At 39.8% G+C, this 20,233-nt stretch overlaps 2 protein-coding genes across 2 annotated transcripts; one reads left to right on the forward strand and one right to left on the reverse strand.

The window, feature by feature from the left end:
* Nucleotides 1-81: 81 nt before the first annotated feature.
* Nucleotides 82-12,665, forward strand: LOC139954364 (cathepsin L-like). Its single transcript, XM_071954127.1, has 11 exons — nt 82-430; nt 2,948-3,055; nt 3,557-3,664; nt 3,817-3,898; nt 5,498-5,611; nt 6,404-6,655; nt 7,656-7,736; nt 9,370-9,489; nt 10,164-10,319; nt 11,029-11,102; nt 11,458-12,665. Exons 1-11 carry the CDS (start codon nt 209-211, stop codon nt 11,530-11,532), a joined length of 1,392 nt encoding a protein of 463 aa, XP_071810228.1. The 5' UTR covers nt 82-208; the 3' UTR covers nt 11,533-12,665.
* On the reverse strand, nt 12,452-19,530 carry LOC139954370 (alcohol dehydrogenase-like). The gene is made up of 8 exons (XM_071954135.1): nt 19,417-19,530; nt 18,253-18,373; nt 17,587-17,776; nt 16,379-16,539; nt 15,355-15,464; nt 14,673-14,861; nt 14,097-14,246; nt 12,452-13,528 (listed from the first exon to the last, which is right to left on the reverse strand). Exons 1-8 carry the CDS (start codon nt 19,510-19,512, stop codon nt 13,400-13,402), a joined length of 1,146 nt encoding a protein of 381 aa, XP_071810236.1. The 5' UTR covers nt 19,513-19,530; the 3' UTR covers nt 12,452-13,399.
* Nucleotides 19,531-20,233: the final 703 nt, after the last annotated feature.

Raw genomic sequence — 20,233 nt, forward strand, 5'->3', positions numbered from 1 at the left:
AGCTTTATGGAATGCTCTACTAATTGTTTTAGGGGTGCTGGTTTGGTTACAATCGATCATAGCAAACAAAACACGGACGGTCTGTTATTATCTGGAACAATGGTATGACGATTTTAGCATAAATAGACACCATTTTTCCAAGGCTGTTCCTCGATCTTCGAAAACACAAAAACGATCAACAGCAAATACGACCAAAACCAACTACATCATGAACTGTTTTTCCAACATGTTCCTGGCGTGTTTGTCAGTGTTTTTACTGGCCATCGCCTGTGAGGGTTTCGGAGGACGAAAAGCTGGAGGTTTGACTTACGTCAACCCTGAAGATCTTGAGGTGCAAGCCTACGCTAATTTTGCAGTTGACGAAGTGAACAAGAGACGAAATGGCTTCTTTAAAGAAAAACTCGTGGAAGTTCGCCAGGCGCAGAGTCAGGTAATGTGAACTGTGAACCATGTGTAAACACAAGGTGTTTTCTGTTGAAGATTAAGTGCAATTAATTGTTGTATCTGAATCTGATATATTATTAGGTTACTATTTTTATGTTTGTTTATTGACGAGCATTCATGACGAGACTTTAATCTGTTGCGAATCAAGATTTGAGTGAAATAAAGTGGCCATACAGATTTGTTTTGTGATGACGATTCACCCATAAAAGGGGGTTGTTCTAAAACCCCCCTCGACCGTGCGACCCCCTCGACCATAGCCTTTTGTGCAATCTTTTTTTTTTCTGTACACCAAAATTCCCATAGTTGACAACCTCAGCCAATCACGCACACAGTTTTGTATTCTGACATCGACTACCATGCCTCGCACATCACAACAACACAGCGTACGAGACACGTAGTATGCACGAAGCAAACTTCGCATGGTTGGCTGCCGAGATCGGGCATGTGCCAATTATGATGTACAGATAAAAAACCGCGGCATTTCCAAGTGTATCTCTTGGCCGATCAGAGATTATTATCCCAACTGGAAACTTGCGTTTCCCGCCCGAGTCCCCAATCGGTGTGCACGTGACGTGTGGAAGCGGAGAGTAAATACTCCCAATTCTGTGTGGCTGATGCAGATAAATATAACCGCAGTCTCAGACTTGAGGCCAAGCCTAGTCATGGAAGGAAGTTGCGTCGCGAATCACACACTGTGAATTCTAAATCAGGACTTAATTCTTACTCGGCCGTAAAGCGACATTTTATGAATTCGGAATTGGAACATTCTTCGAACACGGGGCGGACGTCGGCGGGTCGTGGGTCGTGGGGGTCAAGGGGGTTTTAGAACAGGGCCTCCAGTCCAGTGGCTTTAGCTCATTGATTTACGAACTTAGCCCAGGGTTAGGAGGAGGGGCCACTCATAAACAACAGATTTGTAAAGATGTACACTGAAGTAAAACTTTGTAGGAAGTTTGTTCTGCTAGACCATGGAACGACCCTCATCTTACATGTAGTTCAAGGACTAGACCCAGTTACTGGGGCGCTGCACTCCCTTTTTTTTAAGAAGGAGAAGCGCTCTAGTAACTGGGTCTAAAGGACTAGGACTTGGGAGTAAAGAGAGGGGCCAACCGTGGCAGTGTGAATGTAAGAGCGGAAGACTTTCCTTATCCTGCCACCACTTGTCAACTAATTTCGAAATCCTAAATAAAATTTGCACTGAGTTGAGTTGCCCTCAACTCAATTGCGAATATCCCTGCAAAAGGAAGGTTGTGACGTCAAATTTGAACCTTTTTTTGTAAATTTGAGTGAAAAAGTGGTGGCACCATACGGAAAGTGACAACAACCAAAACTCAAGAGAAACTTTAGACAATTGAAAATCCCTTTGCACAGTCCGAAAGGCTGATCCTATAATAGGTTTTCCCCGCTTGTGTTTTCCTCTTTCGTTTATGGGCAATGAATTTCAACTTGTGTGCAATCAAATTAAAAATACCTCATGGCTCCCAAAGTAAACAGGCACTTTAGTTATTAGAGCCGTTGCTGTGTTATTACATTTCACTTACAGTTTCATCCTGTGTTTCGTTTCAATTGTAACTAGTGCTTTCCTTTTGCTTTGTTTGAAATTGAGAGCTGAAGCTTGTACCTGATTTAGTTTGATAAAAGAAACAATTTAAGCAACTCATGGCACAAACTAAACATTTGAACTAAAGTGTTTTAAACAAAGATATTGAATTGACAAGCACAAGCCCACTGTTTAAGAGTTTCCTAGCCCATGCTAAAATCACTGACCTCATCAGACCGGTGGACCAATTTAAATTTTGAGCCCTGAAACCCCCCCCCCCCTCGCTCCACACACACACACACATACACACACACACTAGTGAATCCCCAAAATCAAGGACTTCTCCCAAATGTTTGGACTTTTTTTCAGAGTTGTCCTCATTGGCTTTGTACATGAAAGCAAAGTGAAGACGTTCTCACCCTGTCAAAACACCTGCCTCCATTTTGATACAATAATTCAGAATGCATCTTACATCATGATAAGGTGCCCCTGTAGGCCTCAGGTAGTTTATGCGGGAAAGCCCCTTTGATTTATAATGTCATCAATGGAAATTTTAATTGGTGGAGTATCGGAATGCAAGGGACCTTCGCGGCCTGTGGAAGGGTATTCAGTACAATGTATGCAATTTAGAACGTCGACCGCGCTCGAAGGGTTAAAGTCCTCAGTTTCAACTGGTAGACTAGGATCTGAACAACAGAGACTCAACTATACCACTGGTAGACATGTGAGTCACACACACACACCCTGGCATGTTTATGGTGCAGACCGAGGACTTCTTTTTGTTCTCCCATTGTTTTGGACAGTTTGTTTTTTAGACCTCCCTGAAAACCTACTGAGGACTGTCCCCAGTGTGACTTTTTCTCGGATCCCTTTTGTTAAAGTCCTCGGTTATCAATAGTAGACATGCCCAGACACACACACACACTGTGAGTGAACCAGTGTTTGTTTTAATGCATTTTGCAGGTTGTTATGGGTAAAATGTTCCACCTGAACGTGACCATCCAAAGTACCTTGTGCAAGAAGACTGACAACACCGAACTGGAAGACTGCAAGTTTGATCAGAATGCAAAGGTACATTAGTTTGTACTAAATGCCTGTTTTTTTATCTGTGCTGTGAATCAAGACCAGAATCTTCACCTTCCCCTCACCACCTCTCCTTTAACCATGTTAACTCCTTGTCTTTCGCCTCCGTCCCCCTCCCCTACAAAGAAACTTATCAATGTACCATGTTTACGCAGCACTGCCAACTCTCCTTGACTGAGAATTCCCTTCAAAGAAACAAATCTTTCCAAGTTTTGATTAGCAAATTTGAAAATATCCCTATTATAGAAACGTTCTCCCTTATATGTTAAATGTAATTTCAACCATCTCCTACATAGTTTGTTGTACAAAATGTTCCTGATTCCAAGATGCAAATGTTTGCAGCTTTGCCTAGCCCCATTCCATCATCCTTAAAATTCACTCTCACAAATTCCACACTGTTAATCCGTTCCATTATTGGTAGACAATCCCTCTTTGAATTTATGTGATGAGAATGTTGACAACTGTTTCGCTTTTTCTTTAACTGAGCAGAAGGAGCGTTGTTCTCTGCGTGTCTGGGTTCAGCCATTCTTGGAGCTAGGAGTGCCAGTCCCACCAACCCTTGAAGATCCAATCATTTGCACCAAAGAATCCTCCAAGGTATTCATCGTTTATCCTAAACATGGTTATTGGTTATTAATTTTTGGAGTAATTACCAAAGGTGTTTTATCCTTCCTTATGGAACTGCAAGATATTGGCAACATCTGTAACATCAGCGTTTGACAGTTTGCTTTCTCTTTTCCTTACTCTAGATTTCAGAAAGTGATTCTCGCTTCCAGGAGTTTGAAGATTTCAGGGCAAAGTTTGAGCGAAAGTATGAAGTAAACAGTGAAGGTACACTAATGTATAAGAAGTTGCTAAACTTTAAGAGTTTTTATTTTATTTATACAGTAAATCAACAGATACAAACAGTCAGTTTGGTTATACTTGTTGTTTATGGGACTGTAAATGAGTGGACATCAGTAGGCCAGACTGGTGGACAATGTAAGCACCCTGTGGCAGGGAATTTTTCACTCTAAACAAAATCCAACACCTTATGATTACTCCTTGTGGCTTGTTAGTGCTGAGTTAGTGCTGAGTGGTTAAGAACACCCAACTCAAGTTGTGGCTTTTCTGATCAGCAGAGTGATGGGTTTCGGTCCCGGTCATTAGACCTTACCTTAGGTCCTTACTCAAACCTAGGGTTAGGCTCTGGCTCAGGCTCCACGAGCTGATGTTCGTGCAATACGCGCTGCTCCCAAATGCAGGTTAAAGGCTAAGCTAGACATCAGTAGGTGCTGGGTGGTATAAGAACACCCAACTTAAGTTGTGGTGTTTCTGATCAGCAGAGTGATGGGTTCTGGTCCCGGTCATTAGACCTTAACATTAGGGCCTTACTCAAACCTCGGCTTAGGCTCTGGCTCAGGCTCCACGAGCTGATGTTCGTGCATTATGGCTGCTCCAAAATGCAGGTTAAAGGCTGACGTGCATACACAACGCGCAGAGCCTAAGCCTGAGCCAGAGGTCAAGCCGAGGTTCGAGAAAGGCCTCAAGTAAATTTATCATAATTGATCTGTCCTTTGGATGGGACACTAGGCTGTAGGTCCTGTGTATTAGGACTGGTAGTGTTAAAGAACCTAGAACACTTATCGTGGAAGAGTTGGATTGATCAACCCAGGTAATTCCGGGTAACATAGGAAGTACCAGAGTTAACAGAATTCCTCAGGATTGCAAGCCACGGTGATTAAGTTCATGTGTTAGGCATCCTTGGTTTCATTACAAGAAATATACAAAACTAATATTGATAATAGTAATGAAAACTCAACACAAAAACATTTATCTCTTACACAAAATTGAGAAAGCTGTATCTAAAATCCATTTAAAAAAGTGCAACAGCTGGTAACTGCTGTCACAACACAAATTAAAGGGTTGATGTAACTTTTGTAGGACAAAAAACACAATGTCCACAGATTTACACTTAACTTACACAGTTTTAAGATAATGATAGTAGAAAGCTTCCCTGAAAATATTACGTGCTGAGGTGCTGTAGTTTAGGGGAAGTGAGTAAAACATTGTCATGAAAATAGTTTTTGTCTCATGAGACGAAAATTATTTTAATCATTTACAAACGAATTTTCATTACACTGTTTTACTCATTTCTCAAAAACTACAGCACCTCAGTAAGTAAAATTTGAAGGGAAGCTTTCCACTATCATTATCTTCAAACCCTGTAAATTTAATGTTAATCTATGGACATTTTGGAAAGGTACCCAAATCCTTTAAGGAATTCTCCTTTACTCACACAATGGATAAAGCCCAAATTTCACCAGTTTGTTCTTTCAAGCAAACGGTAGATCACGCAAAACACTGTTTGCAACTATTTTGTCAGCTCTACCAATCATGTATAGTACATTTAAAAATTACAACACCATGTTATGGTTTAATCGTCCTTAGAGTATGTCCAGAAATACTACATCTTCAGTGACAACATGGATACAGCAAAGACCTATAATGAGATGGAGCAAGGTACAGCCACCTATGGGGCCTCCAAGTTTGCAGACATGACTCGTAAGTATATCATCTGTCCTCTAAAAGAGAGAGGATGTTCTCTTTTATGGCATAAAGTGGACGAGTGGTCTAGTTCAATGGACCCAAATGCAGTGTTGTCAGCAGCAGAGTGTGGGTTCGAATCCCTGTCATGACACTTATGCCCTAGAGCAAGGCACGTAGCCATACGTAATTCATGTAATTGCTTTGAAAAAGTTGATAAGGAAGTGCATTCTGCTCTACCAACCAGACTCATAGCGGATGATACCTATGCCTACATTCTTAGGGACTGTGAACGGGGGGTAACCCAGTTTCAGCCGCAGGAGTAGGTGGAAATGTGCCAGTGGTGATCTAGATTGAGAGGTCAAATCAGTTAAGTGTGGCACTCACCTTGAAATGGCCTTGTGACTTATCTTGTAAGAAAATTTTTGCCTGGTGGGAGTATAATTAGGTGAGGTTTTGAGGTAGTACCGTGTGTAAACCTCTTTTGGGTAGTGGTGGATCTGAGACCATTGGTTATCCTCAGAATAACCACTATTTAAAAGTGATTTGTACATGGTGCTGCCTCAAAACCTCACCTGGTAATACGACAGAGGCTTATTGACTTTAAAATGAAAATTGAAATACATCATTGGAAGATTACGTACATTCCTGTTCTCTCCTTTACCAGGTCTAAATTTCTCAAAAAGCTAACATTAGACTGCTAAGGGCTAGATGACTCATTTGGTAGAGAACATTTTACCTCAATCTTGTGAACTTCTTTGAGAGAAAAACGTTTCATTTAAACATGGCTTTTCTTAATTGTTTTGATAGCTGCTGAATTTAAGGAGAAGCACACCGGTCTGAAAGTGGATGCCAAGAAGCCTACCCCACACATGAGACAGGGCAAGCTACCCGCGTCAACCTCCCCGACCCCTGCTAGCTTTGACTGGAGGACCAAGGGTGCTGTTACGCCAGTCAAGAACCAAGCATCCTGCGGATCGTGTTGGGCGTTCTCAACCACTGGAAACATCGAGGGACAATGGATGATCAAGAAGAAACACCTGCTGTCCCTGTCTGAGCAACGTAAGTTACTCCGAGACCACTTTGTGTAGGCCGCCTTTGCTGAAGCGCATCTCTCAGCCAATGATAACGCTGTTATTTGACCTCAGTGAGGGCGATGTTTGACCTTGTGAAGCTATATGCGAGGAGCCTGGTGTTATCACTTATGATTTAACTTTTTTCTGACTTATTTGTTAGTGTGGCATTTTTTTAAACTTATTTACTTCTTCTTGATCTTTTGTAATAAGAATTGCAAAGACCATTCAAATTTTCTCAGCAGAGATTTACTCAGAGTCAAAGTTTACCAGTCAAAATGTAATGATACATGTATATATTTGTTGTGATTGATTCTCCCATGTGCTTCCAAGCTTGTTAGATCCATGTAAACAATTTGAATCAAGCCCTGTTCAAGTAATACACCGCCCATAGCGTCTGTGTGAGCGAGAACACGTGAGCCTATCCAATGCCATTCTGCACAACTCTGCTGCGCGCGCCAAGCATACGCGCACGCATGTTGGACTTTATAGTGTCGGACTTTTGGTTGTGCAATGGGAGATGATTGGTCAACACGCAATGGGGCGGAGCTTAATGGAACCGTCTATTTCTTCTTTGTTCATCCCAAATTTTTACCTAGTCAGTTTCCCTTGTGATTTATTATTTGATATTTGAAAAAAAGATTGATCCCCTGCTGCTGCTATCCTAAACTATGGTGTGATCCCCAGCTACTTGGCAGTTTTAGGTTGAATGACATCTGACTGGATGGCACCCCCCCAAAAAAAGATATTGATAAAATAGAGATAGCAGTGAAAAAGGGCTAGATAACTCAGTTGGCAGAGCACTGGCTTGTTAAGAATTACTGACGAGACAACCTTCAGCTGAAATTATGAGTGAGCAATTCTATCTATGATAAATAGCATCCATTATTCCAAAACTCAAATATTGATAAGAAGATAAAATATACAAGAAGATAAAAGCTATAATTGTTGTTTAATTTTTTGTTACCTTTGTTTTCTTTCCATAACAGAGCTTGTAGATTGTGATAAGCTTGATAGTGGCTGTGAGGGTGGTTTGCCATCAAATGCATATGAGTCCATTATTTCCATGGGTAAGTTTCAGAATAATAACTTCAGTAGGGACCACAAACATGACTATTGAATCCGCTGGCCCTGTGAAAATGGTCCTCAATCAGTTAACACTTGGGATCTTCCATTTTTGACTTTCTGCCTGACAAGATTATATTCTCGGAATGGTTAGAATCAGTTCTCATTGACACTACTGCTGACAAGAAGAAACTGTGTCTTGACAAAGCCAGGATCTATGCTGTGTGTCATGATATGTCTTGATTGGCTACTTTTCCTTAAAGGCAGTGGACACTATTGGTAATTACTCAAAATAATTATCATCATAAAACTTGTCTTGATTACGAGTAATGGGGAGAGGTTGATAGTATAAAACATTGTGAAAAACAGCTCCCTCTGAAGTGGCGTAGTTTTCGAGAAAGAAGTAATTTTCCACGAATTTGATTTCCAGACCTCAAGTTTAGAAATTGAAATCAAGCATCAGAAAGCACACACCTTCGTATGACAAGGGTGTTTTTTATCTTTCATTATTATCTTGCAACTTCGACGACCGATTGAGCTCAAATTTTCACAGGTTTCTTTTTATGCATATGTTGAGATACACCAACTGTGAAGACTAGTCTTTGACAATTACCACAAGTGTCCACTGTCTTTAACCATGAGTCATAAAAGGTAAATCTATGAGAAAGTCAATCTACTTTTACTCAGATTTCATTGGTCGAAACTGAATGTGAAACTGAGAGATATAAAGTATTAGAGGAAAGGTGACAAGTTGGAAGTGGTATTCAATAGAAGTTTGCCCTGTAGAGAATTATAAAACAGTTGCCATATAAAATAGTTTATGCTGTTCTGATGACTGTTGGGAAGAATTGAATTTTAGACGAGCAGTAATTCGATAAGAGGTTCAAACACGGATAACCTTAGACAACATTAGGCTAACCTCAAGTTACCGCTTGTGTCAATTTGATTCTTTTTCTTCTGTTGTTTTTGTTGTGATTTCTTGATTATTTGATTGCTGATTTTGTGTTTGTTTCAGGCATGTTATTATTCCTATTTCAGGCTGCTTTCCAATTTGTTTGCCCTTCAAAAAGTCAGAAAATAAATGTGTTCAAAATAATGCTTGAAAAGTCCTTTGGAGCCTACACCATGTGTAGGTCAGCCCTTGTATTGATTAAGTGTTCCTACTTTTTTCCAAGGACCAAATATCATGTCTGGTTTGTAAAAAAATATTTGTCCCTGTGCTTGTTTTTCATTCTCTCCCCTTTCTCTCCCTTATTCGTCCAGCAGTTTCACATTGACTTAAGTATTTGTTAAGGCCTTGTTTATTAGTTTTGCTTTACTACTTTTAATTTTAGTTTATTGAAACTCGTTTGATATGTATACATATTTATATATTGGTCCCTTGCAGAATAATTAGTACTAACAATAATAGTTTATTATTGAGATACGGTAATTTGTTTAATCTTATCATTGGTTGTTATTTAAATGTATTAAATTATTTTAGTTATCTAATTAAATCCTCGGCATACGTGGCCTCCATGTAATTTCAGGTCTTAGTCTTATATATCTGCAACTCCATTAACTTTTTTCTCTGAATTACTCTTCACAATTACATGTCATACTTTTGTTAATTTGCTGGTTTCGTTGTGATTTCTGTAGGGGGTCTAGAGCCTGAGAGTCAGTACAAGTACAAGGGAGTGGATGAGAAGTGTGAACTGGACAAGGCTGATATTAAGGTCTACATCAACGGCTCGGTCAATATCACTTCAGATGAATCCAGTAAGTGCACATCTTGGTCATGTTTAACCCAAACGGGACAATGGTCGCCTCGGGTGCCCCCGAGGCGACCCATGTACAAAACCCATGAACCCACTTCATAGTGTGCAACAATTGTTTTGTCATACCTTGGTAACATGATTATTCCTTTTCTGGAAGTTCTGTTGTCATCCTCAAACATTATTACAGCGGAGTATGCATAGTCTAAAAGGGTTTCAGGCCTGAACTAAAAAACTAGGTTACTTCAAAGGGTTTCTCACAATTTTCAACCTATTAACAGTTATAGAAGAGTTTGCGGTAACACCATGTAATAACAGCATTCTCCAGAAGATGAACAGAGCATACTGATCGAAACGTCGAGTTAATCCAACGGTTCTTTTCAGAACCACCCCAACTCATTTAGAGATTGTTTTTACATGGTATTACCGCAAACTCTTCTTTATCTTATTTCCACCATGCAAAGTTTAAAATCCTACCTAACAGTTCTCCATTGCTTGTTACCAAGTTAGTTTTTATGCTAACAATTATTTTGAGTAACTACCAATAGTGTCCAGTGTCTTTAAATGAGTTTATTGGTTCTGGAGTTTAGATAAAAAATGGGCTGATTATTGGGTAAAGACAAAAGCATGAGTTTTAACAGCAATGAGTAACTAATTTGTGTGATTTTTTTTGTGCAGAGATGACCACCTGGCTTCATAGCAATGGACCCATTTCTATCGGTATAAATGCAGCCATGATGCAGTTCTACATGGGTGGTGTCGCTCACCCCTTCAAGATCTTCTGCAACCCCGGCTCTCTGGATCATGGTGTGCTAATTGTTGGCTATGGAACAAGTAAGTTGAGGAATGCCTGCATGGGTTGTTGAATTACGTTTATGTGTTTTGTCGATGTGTCTTGTTTGGCTTGATTTTGTGTCAACCTTTTCTTATAGAGGCAGTCAACCCTCGTTAAATAGAGCACTGCCAAGCCAGGTTCATACTTCCTTGGAATGCTTTGTGCGAGGCCAATTATCTAGCTTCAATTTTATAAATTATCTTGCTTCACCTTTTTCACTTTTTGCAAATTTGTATTGCATTCATATTTTGCAGAAAGTATGAACTAGGCTTATAAAGCCTGGCTTACTAAAAAAGTTCTGCTTACTAATGGCAGAATCACAAGAGCAATGTATACCTCTAAGCTAGCGTGTCGAAGGTGACGACAAGATTTGAGTACACCTTCTTTGTCAGGTTTGCAGGGCACTCCGAACGTCACCTGGAGCTTGCAGTGCGCCAAACACTGGCTCGGCCAGCGGCTTGGAGCTGTGCTCTTGCATGCTTGACTGGAACATCTGGACTGAGATCACTAGGCAGGCTCAAGAAACTATGGATTTGACTTAATTGATCTGCTTAAAAAAGGCACACTTAAATGTCCTAAAAAAAAGTGGGTGTTTTTTTGTTTTTTTGTTCTTTTATAAAGACATTCCTTTTATAAAGAGCTGATTTTGGCAGTCATAACAACAGTTGATGGTATTAGTAATAAAATGCATTACTTTTTGATTTACAGAAGCCGGAATCATTTGGGGAGAGAACCCATACTGGATCATCAAGAACAGCTGGGGACCAGACTGGGGTGAAGAGGTAAAACATAAAGACTCAAAAGAATTATTTCTTAAAGACTTATCTTGTCTAAATAAATCCTAGCCGGTCACACCTTTTAGCAGTGGTCTTCGGCTATTCTATTGCCTTTATTGAAGTTTGGCCTCACATGTCTGCAACTTTTCTCGCGGAATTCCCTTTTTTTTTTGTATATGCTCATTTGTGCAGTTGTTGAAAAAACACTACAAAACCATTGTAACTGTTTAATTACCTCTTTTTTGTGAAGTTACAGTTGCATGCCTGGCCTCAGCCGTCTTCTTATTGTTTGATGCAACTTTCTAAAACTGTGTGTTGTTCATTTTTTTAATATCTGACTGTTTCCTCTTCATATTTTCAGGGTTACTACCTAGCATACCGCGGTGACGGTGTGTGTGGATTAAACACCATGTGCACTTCCGCAGAGGTCGAATAAACACCGAGTTCACACAGCAACATTCTAGATGTGTGTGTTTTTCAGCCAGAGAGTGGAGACCTTTCTCTATGCTAAGAAAAATAGTCACACAACCAACCTTGGTAGCTGCATACAGTAATTGAGAGATAATTTAGATATTTTTGTGCAATTTGGTTATATGTGGAGTCCTTTTGCCTTGTCAATATATGAATGGACTCTTCCATGTCACATGATGGAATTAACAGGCAACCAGGGCCCAATTTCATAGAGCTGCTAAGCACAAAAATTTTGCTTAGCATGAAATATTTCCCTTAATAAAAACAGGATTACCAATCAAATTTCCAGAAAGCAACTGCATGTGAATACCAGGAACAAGCAATGTGCAACACATGGAAATTTGGCTGGTAATCATGTTTTTACACAGGAAGAAATTTCATGCTAACTAGTTTGTGTGCTTAGCAGCTCTAGGAAGTTGGGCCAAGGTCAAGTGCAAACGGCACAGGGGAAACTGTTCACATGTCAAATTTTTCACAATCTACTCAGAGTTTAAGTCATTTTTATACAGAAGAACATTCAACCAGGGCTGTAGCTTACAACCTAGTTAGTTGCTGGTATGAAGTAAACCAACAACCATTACTTGAGCAAAAAAAAGACTCAAAATATCTCAGAAACATTCTCTAATAATATAATTTTATTGTTATAATTAGTGTAATACAAACTTTGTAATCGTAGTTGTAATTTTGTACTGATTTTTAATGGAAACTTTCTGCTGTAATATATGACGATATTGCAAGAGGATTTTTAAACTTCACTGAATATAATATATGCACTTTTACCTTAATAATGTATAAATGGAACCGCTGTGAGACATATCTTATAGTTGAGAAGAACAGTTTGACAATTAGTGCAAAGGAATTGATGTTTTTCCTAATGGAATGAAGTAGACGGGTATTTTAATATTAATTAGTAAGGTCTTAATTCTTCTAGAGATGCAGCAACTATTGAGTTTATTTTTTTTGATTTGACTATGCATGTTTTCAATTAACCTTGATTATTCAGATTTGTTTGGTTTATTCAGAAAAGGCAGATGTCCAAAAAGGGTAGACAATACCTTGTCATGAATTCATTAACAATTAAAAAACATTTCAATTTTACTGGAATTTTCTCCTCAAGTTTAACTTCTTCAACAAGAACATTATCATTCCAGACCTGTACTTTAACATTTCTTAAAAGCTGTAAACCGCCCCGAGTGAAAGATGTACAACTTTTTAAGTTGTAAATCTGAAAATCTTGGGTTATGATTTACTGAACAATATGGGATCATCTTCCCATCTCTGTTCATCTGAAAGTCTCTGATAATGCTGCAGGAATTTATGTATCTAGTCATTTTATTACAATCATTAACATCTTATTGTTATAATCTGGTGCAACTCTTACCTCTAAATACACAAAGTAAAACGTTTGTCGTTGGAATCCACTATCGGAACTCGGCATGAGAAGTTGGTGGCCAAAGAGATCTACATGTAGCTGGGTATGTTCTGACCAAAGAGCAGCTAAAAAATAAACACATTAAGCCGGTATGCCGCATATGAACAATCGGTGTGCTTTATGGTATAATGGTGTGCAAGTGGTTGGTATTGTGTTTTGTAGAAATGAACAACTACCGGAACTAAACTTTGAAAGCTACGTACGAAAGCCCCGTTGTCGTCCTTAAATCAAATCGAAATGTTGAAGCATCACTTGGGGTACAATTTTATTAAGCGCAACAAAAATAGATAAACCCATACAACTGAAACTACTTTAGTGACCAGTCATGCTCCAAATAAGATGTCATTTTCCCTTAAAACTAATCGTGCGATAAAAATCAACGAACGGGTACTGATTAAGGCTAGCAGTCGTCAGTCTCGCCGCACCGTAAAACGGCTCGTCCGGTCACCTTACCATCGATGAGTAGCTGCATAACACTTTGAGCATCTACCAGGGGATGCACTGAATATGGGAGATTGGCGCACAAAGACTGCGACCGGGAAACAACAAAACAACAAAAGACATTATTTTGCTGGTTTCATGCTTTCTTTGTTACATCATAAAAATAACTTCTATTCATTATAAAACAAATTTGATGTAATTGTTCCACTTATTAGTCTTTTTTATTCTAACCACAGTCCACATGAAATAAGTTTGGTACACGACTTTAAAAAAGGGCAAATTAATTAGGTCCCGAAATGGTTCCTTCCGCATCAGTGATTTTGGCCTATAGGTTCTCCATGGTCTGTTTGATCGGAGACATCAGCTCAGCAAAAAAAAAAACAGCAACAACAGACAAACAAACAAACTCACGAAAACGGTAATAGACCCAACATCTGCCAGGTCTGGTGGAACCTTGTGAATATTTCATATCACTGTTAATGAATCAGCATTCCTTTAAAATATATTGATTCTTTATTCCGTAGCTATGGTGGTGAGCCTTAATTGGCAACAAGAACCAATACATTAGTTCAAAACAGAAAAAGGTCATACGGGCCTAAATGGTTTGATGAAATATGAGCAGGCAAATACACACTAACAAAACAAAAACAATTTACCGGCGTTTTTTCCAGCAGCTTCACGAGTTTTTTTAGCTGGACGAAGCTGCCGATTTTGATGCCGTGCATCTGGATCCGATGTAGGACCATATCGGGCAAAGGGAAGTCCGCCTGCCCGCCTAGGAGTCCACACACGTGGTACCGACCAAGCTTTATACAAACACAACGAAAGGTTTATTCGCATCAGTGAAATATGCAATCCTCGTGCTTTCTGTTTATAAGCTGATAAATTGTTTTATTTGTATCAACACAGCAAATGAAATAAGGAAGCCTACCGAATCTTACTTTTTTGTTTTACATTATTCATGCATGTTTTTAAACTAAACCCATAAAATATTAAAACATGGTGTATCAACATTATTATCAACAATACATCTACAACTTGTATGGTCCAGTAATCCATCATTTCATACTGATCATCCTTTGTCCTCACTACCTCACCTCTCTTATTGGTTCTTAGCCACCCAATTTGATTGGCTATAATTTCCCCGCTTTTTCTGGATAGTGTCCGGTTTGGATCGAAAGCTAAATAATGCCATCTACCCTACTTATTTTGTTATAACATAATATATGTACCATTCTCAAAGAGTTCTTTGCGACAATGAAAGTTTCTGAAAGTCCAACAAAATCCAAGACGAGATCAACTCCCTTTCCACTGGTTGAGGTGCCATTAACTTGCTGGGCGGTTTCCTCAGTAGTCTGGTTCCTGGTTAGAATTGGAACAACGCCCTCGACGTCACTGGTGACTGCATCTAAGGACTCTTGCTGCAAAACATGAAAGAAAGATCATTTAGAGCGTGGTCATTAATTGACTTCTTTTCAGTTGCACTTTCTCATCAGAACTTGTTTTAAACAGTTTCGCCAACATGCTAACTTTGCTTTCCTATGAATTGTAGGGCATGATTGAAAAAAATTAGAACAATTTTATTAAGTACAGCCATTTGTTAATGCGTTCGTGGCTTGAACATCTTTCAATAGCGCTACTGGATAGATTCACACGCGACTCGCGTGGTCTCTAAATCCACTCGCTTCACGGCTACGAAGAAGATGCCAATCCAATGCATTGACAACATACAGCTTTGGTCTTGTCCAATCTAGTTTGGTCTGTCTTAATTATAGTTGAGTAAACGAAATTCAGTTTGGATGATTAGTGGGTGGCCGATGTCTAATTTTCCTGTGAGACCGTTTTGGTTGTTTAAACGAAATGACTGTAGTGTATTTAGTTGAGATGTCTTCGCAATCTCCATGGTACACATACCTTGACATCAGTACAAATGATCTGAGTTTCCGGTGGGTAGAGGGCTCTGGCAAAACGTACTCCCCACTGACCAAGACCACCGGCTCCAATAACCACAACACAACAGTTGCCTAGAAGTTATAAACAAAATACATAGGTATGACGGCAATGTGGACTAATCGCATAACTGCTTTAAACCAACGTCATGCTCATTCACTTAAAGGCAGTGGACACTATTGGTAATTGTCAAAGACCAATCTTCTCACTTGGTGTGTCTTAACATATGCATAATATAACAAACCTGTGAAAATTTGAGCTCAATTGGTCGTCGAAGTTGCGAGATATGAATGAAATAAAAAACACTCTTGCCACACGACGTTGTGTGCTTTCAGATGCTTGATTTCGAGACCTCAAATTGTAAACTTGAGGTCTCGAAATCAAACTCGTGGAAAGATACTCCTTTTTTGAAAACTACGTCACTTCAGAGGGAGCCGTTTCTCACAATGTTTTATACTATCAACCTCTCCCCATTACTCGTTACCAAGTGAGGTTTTATGCTGATAATTATTTTGAGTAATAACCAATAGTGTCCACTGCCTTTAAACCTCGTGGCGAATTGGAATGCACGCATGTTTAAACGGATTTCTGTTACGGGGAGACATCAAACATAAATAAAATGGGGAGACATCAAAACAATGGCATAGCTTACAATAAATCTGGAAATGTTTGTAGATGTATGTCCGTTAATTCTAAATAAAAGAGCCTACATTTTACTCAAAAAGCTGTGAGTTAAGGACTTCTTTTTAGTTTGGACATCATATATGGAAACGTATTTTGTCTCGTTCTTCTCATCCAATTAATAGGCTGAACGGGTCCAACCTTATAATGGAGACTTTTTGATGTTTTATGGTGGCAGACTTTACCAGGTCAATTTCCACTGTTTACGTCATTCTGACGTGCTTCACTTTTCAAAAACAATGGATTTACCTGGTAGGCCTAATGTCTTCTGCCACCCATAGTGCCCCAAAGGTTTCCCATTGAGTACCTTTGACTTCAATAGTTGTTTTCACAAACTCCATGCCTTCCTCCACAGCATGAAATGCTGTCAGACCACTGCATGAAAGTTGGCTAGCTATAGGTAGAGGGATGGTCGTCGGGATAGTGACCAGGTACCTTACGTCCGGCACAGCAACATAGTCAGCAAAACTTTCATGTTAACAAGAAAAAACATGAAGGAAAAAATACATTAAAAAGGAGCACCGATAGAGAGCTTTGTATACGGTGCTCTGAAAGTGCCATCCGACACGTTGATATCCCGTGATAATTTACTGAGGGATGATGACATCATAATCGTAAGATGATTTTTTCTTGGGATGAAGAAATCCTGAAGACAACCATGTCGTATTCCCACCAAATTTTTATAAGACTTCGACTTCCCTTGATTTAACATTCAGGAAATGTCCGGAAGAACCCAATGTAATTTATTGTGGGAAGATAGCACTTTACTTTCAGGATGTCGTCATCTCGAGATAAAATATATCTGGAAGACGACATTCACTTTCAAGATGTCGCCATGTCAGGATAATTCATCCCAGGATGTCGTCATCATTCGCGTATGTCGTCATCTTCGTTCTGTAAATTATCTCTCTATATATCTCAACTAGTTGGATGTCACTTTCTATGATAAATTGGCATACACACTGAAATGTTCTGTGGTACTATACTGATGATAACAGTTCTGTTCGTTTTTAGTAATTTTCCCCCCAGCAAATCAAGGAAAGACCTTTAATTTCAACAAACACTTTTAGCCCGAGTTAAACGTTTAGTAACTGTTAGACTTTATACTATGTGTAAGTGGACAACAAGGCCAGCGGAATATTGCCCTCATGTAGTCTATGGCCCTTTTCGAATCCACGGCTTTGGCTGTATTCGGCTTCAGGCTTCGTTCTCTTGTCTGAAGCCATGAGCACGTACGCAAAGCACGCGCAATGGGAGACTTTCAGGACGCTTGGTGGCAGCAGACTTACCAGGTACAACCCATTGTTCTCAATAATGTGCGCATGCTTAGAACTACGCAAACAATGGACATTTACCTGGTAAGTCTGCCGCCACCCAGCGCCTCAAAGTCTCCCATTGCGCCAAAAACAACCGCGAGCGCCAAGCTAGCCTGAGCCGAATCTGGAGCCGTTGTTTCGTAAAGGGCCAATAATTGACACGCAGTTATAAATAGTTTAAAGTGACAAGGAGTTATACCCGCCATCTTGCGTCATCCCAAGATAGCTTGGTGGCACTTCATCACAAGAGTTGTTGTATCCAGTAAGGCATGCGCGGCATGAGTTGCAGTAGAACCAGGGGTACGCGACCACTTTGTCTCCGAGCTTCAAATCATCGTCGTTGGTGGCGTTCTTACCCAAAGAGAACACGACTCCGCAAACTTCATGTCCTAAATAAAGCCGACAGAAGTCATGAGATTTTAAATTTGCTCAACACCTCAATGCATAATTTGGTTTGCGGTAAAAACAAAAAATGTGATAAGTTGTTGAAGAGCAGTGTGCACATTCACGGGTTGTTATATAATAATTGGTTTATTAAAAATATTTGGGTCAAGATAGCAACAATGGGGCAAAGATACCAGATAACAATGCTGACATACAAATTATGTTGATGCGTGGTGTTTAAAATAACTGTATAGTTTTGTTTTATTTTGGACACTAATTCGAGCAAACTCGACGATTATTCAAAGCAATTTAAATAAGCAGCGTTGATTAAAAATAGTCACAGGTGTGCACAAAAATAAAAACTAATCGAATAGAACATTCGGTTTGGTTGCAACTTTGTTTTTTCTGTAACGGGAACCCGAATGCACTTTCGTAAAATACAGACATTTTAAAGATCATATCGAACTGAAGGCGATTTTACCTGGTACACATGGGTACTTGAAGCCTGGCCTGTCCAGATATCGCATTGTTTGTCCATTGCTGAGGGTGTAACCTCCTTCCCAAAAATGAACGTCAGTGTGGCACACTCCACAGTAGGACACCTGTATTAATGAGAATGTCCCCCGGTTGTATTTTAAATTACCTGGTATGATCAAGGCCGCAGGTAAGCATGCGATTTGTCTCAGTCAGGGCAGAGTCAAAAGACAAATTGTCACCATTCATCTTTAAAAATGTATTTGACATTTATTTAAAAACCTTATACCGCGAGTGGAATCAATTGAAACGTAGGACACATTGGCATATGCAGTTGTGTCCGCCCCCGTGCAAAACCGTCCTTGCAGTAAATTAAACGCCCTTGGTCGAAGGAACACGTTCGCCATTTTTACAAGCTAAGTGCATGTCATGAATGACATGGGAAATGTTCGGCCATTGGGTTTTCGCTGCAATCATAAAATACGTGAATATTCATGCTGCATATCATGTAGGTTCAGTGCATGCACGCTCGCTTACGCGCGCACATACATGTGCAGTCATGTACATGTCCGCCGGACACGATTGCATATGCAAAAGTGTCCGTAGCGGACATTATTGCATGGCGGACACAATTGCATCTGACACCGTCACGCGCTGCCGTAGCTTTAAATGTTTGTATGACTCAGCTTGTGTCATTATAACTACTTGTCAAAATGCTTCTCTTGATAGTTCACCAACTTGACTTCTGGCTCGTTCAGCCAGCTTGGATGTTTAGCCCGGAACCAATTTAATACCACTATCGTATTCTCGTCAGAACTGTAGCTGTGCTCCTCATGCTGGTCTGCAGGAGGGAAGCACACTCCCCTAATAAAGTTCCAAATCAAGTCTCCATTGTACAAGCTAGTTGAAAGTATCCTGAAAGTTTTGTGGGGAAGTTTGAAAAAGCTTTCGACATTAAACGCCATTTTCTCGTCCTGTTGTTACATTTTACTGGTATAAGAGTGCGCTTCCTTGCCCTAAATAATGCGTAGGGCCAAGAAGAGGAGGGAGTCTAGCGTGTTTGGCACTATTTATGGCTATCCTGGTAGGACTTTAGGAGAACTTTACTGACATGTTTTTGTCTGTAAAAATAATATTGTAAATTTTACCGTCACTCACTACTGGATTTTACCTTAAGTACTGCACCGGTATCAGGGGCCTCTGGAATCGGTTCATTGTTGTGCAGTTTGAGCGGTTCGCCAGGCACGTCTACTCGTACACACCTCATGATGACTGACTAGTGATCATTCGTTTTACACGTTCAAAGCACCGTCGCACGTCCAGATCTTGCCAAATTGTCCATTAGTTGCATCCTGCAAATTGCTCTCTAATCCAACCCTTTCACGTTTCCCTGCATTGCAATGCATACAATGCATTACACCCCACTTTTGTGGTCCAGTAAACCATTCTTTCATACGACCATCATTTGTACTCATTCTCCTATTGGGTTTCGTAGCATAGTGCCCGCCCGTACTACAGCCACGATCTTTGGTTCATAGCCAGCTGGGCCAAATTTCATAGGCAAAACAAGTCTTCCTTGATAAAAGAGGATTAAGCCTGCCAACAAAATTTCCACGTGGTTTTCAGTATGTAAGCAACAGCTGACTACGTAACAAGCAATATGCAACTGTGGCTGGTAAGCCTGTTTTTATCAAGGCAGAAATGTAATGATGTAAAATTTGTGTGCCTAGAAGTTCTATGAAATTGGGCCCAGTGGCTTTTCAAATAGAAATTTGTTTGGCTATAATGTTCCCGTTTTTATGGATCCTTCCCTTAATCCATTTCCCCCTTTGTCTATAAAAGGAAATAAAATTTTTTCTTACTTGTTTATGCCTCTCTGAAGGTCCAGTTTGGATCGAAAGCTAAATATAAGGCTTTCATTATATAGGGTAACGAAAGCGTTCTTTCAATTATACACACATAATTGTGTGTTGTACAATTTAAATAGT

This window comes from Asterias amurensis, chromosome 1 (genome assembly GCF_032118995.1).
Source record: "Asterias amurensis chromosome 1, ASM3211899v1".
NCBI lineage: Eukaryota > Metazoa > Echinodermata > Asteroidea > Forcipulatida > Asteriidae > Asterias > Asterias amurensis.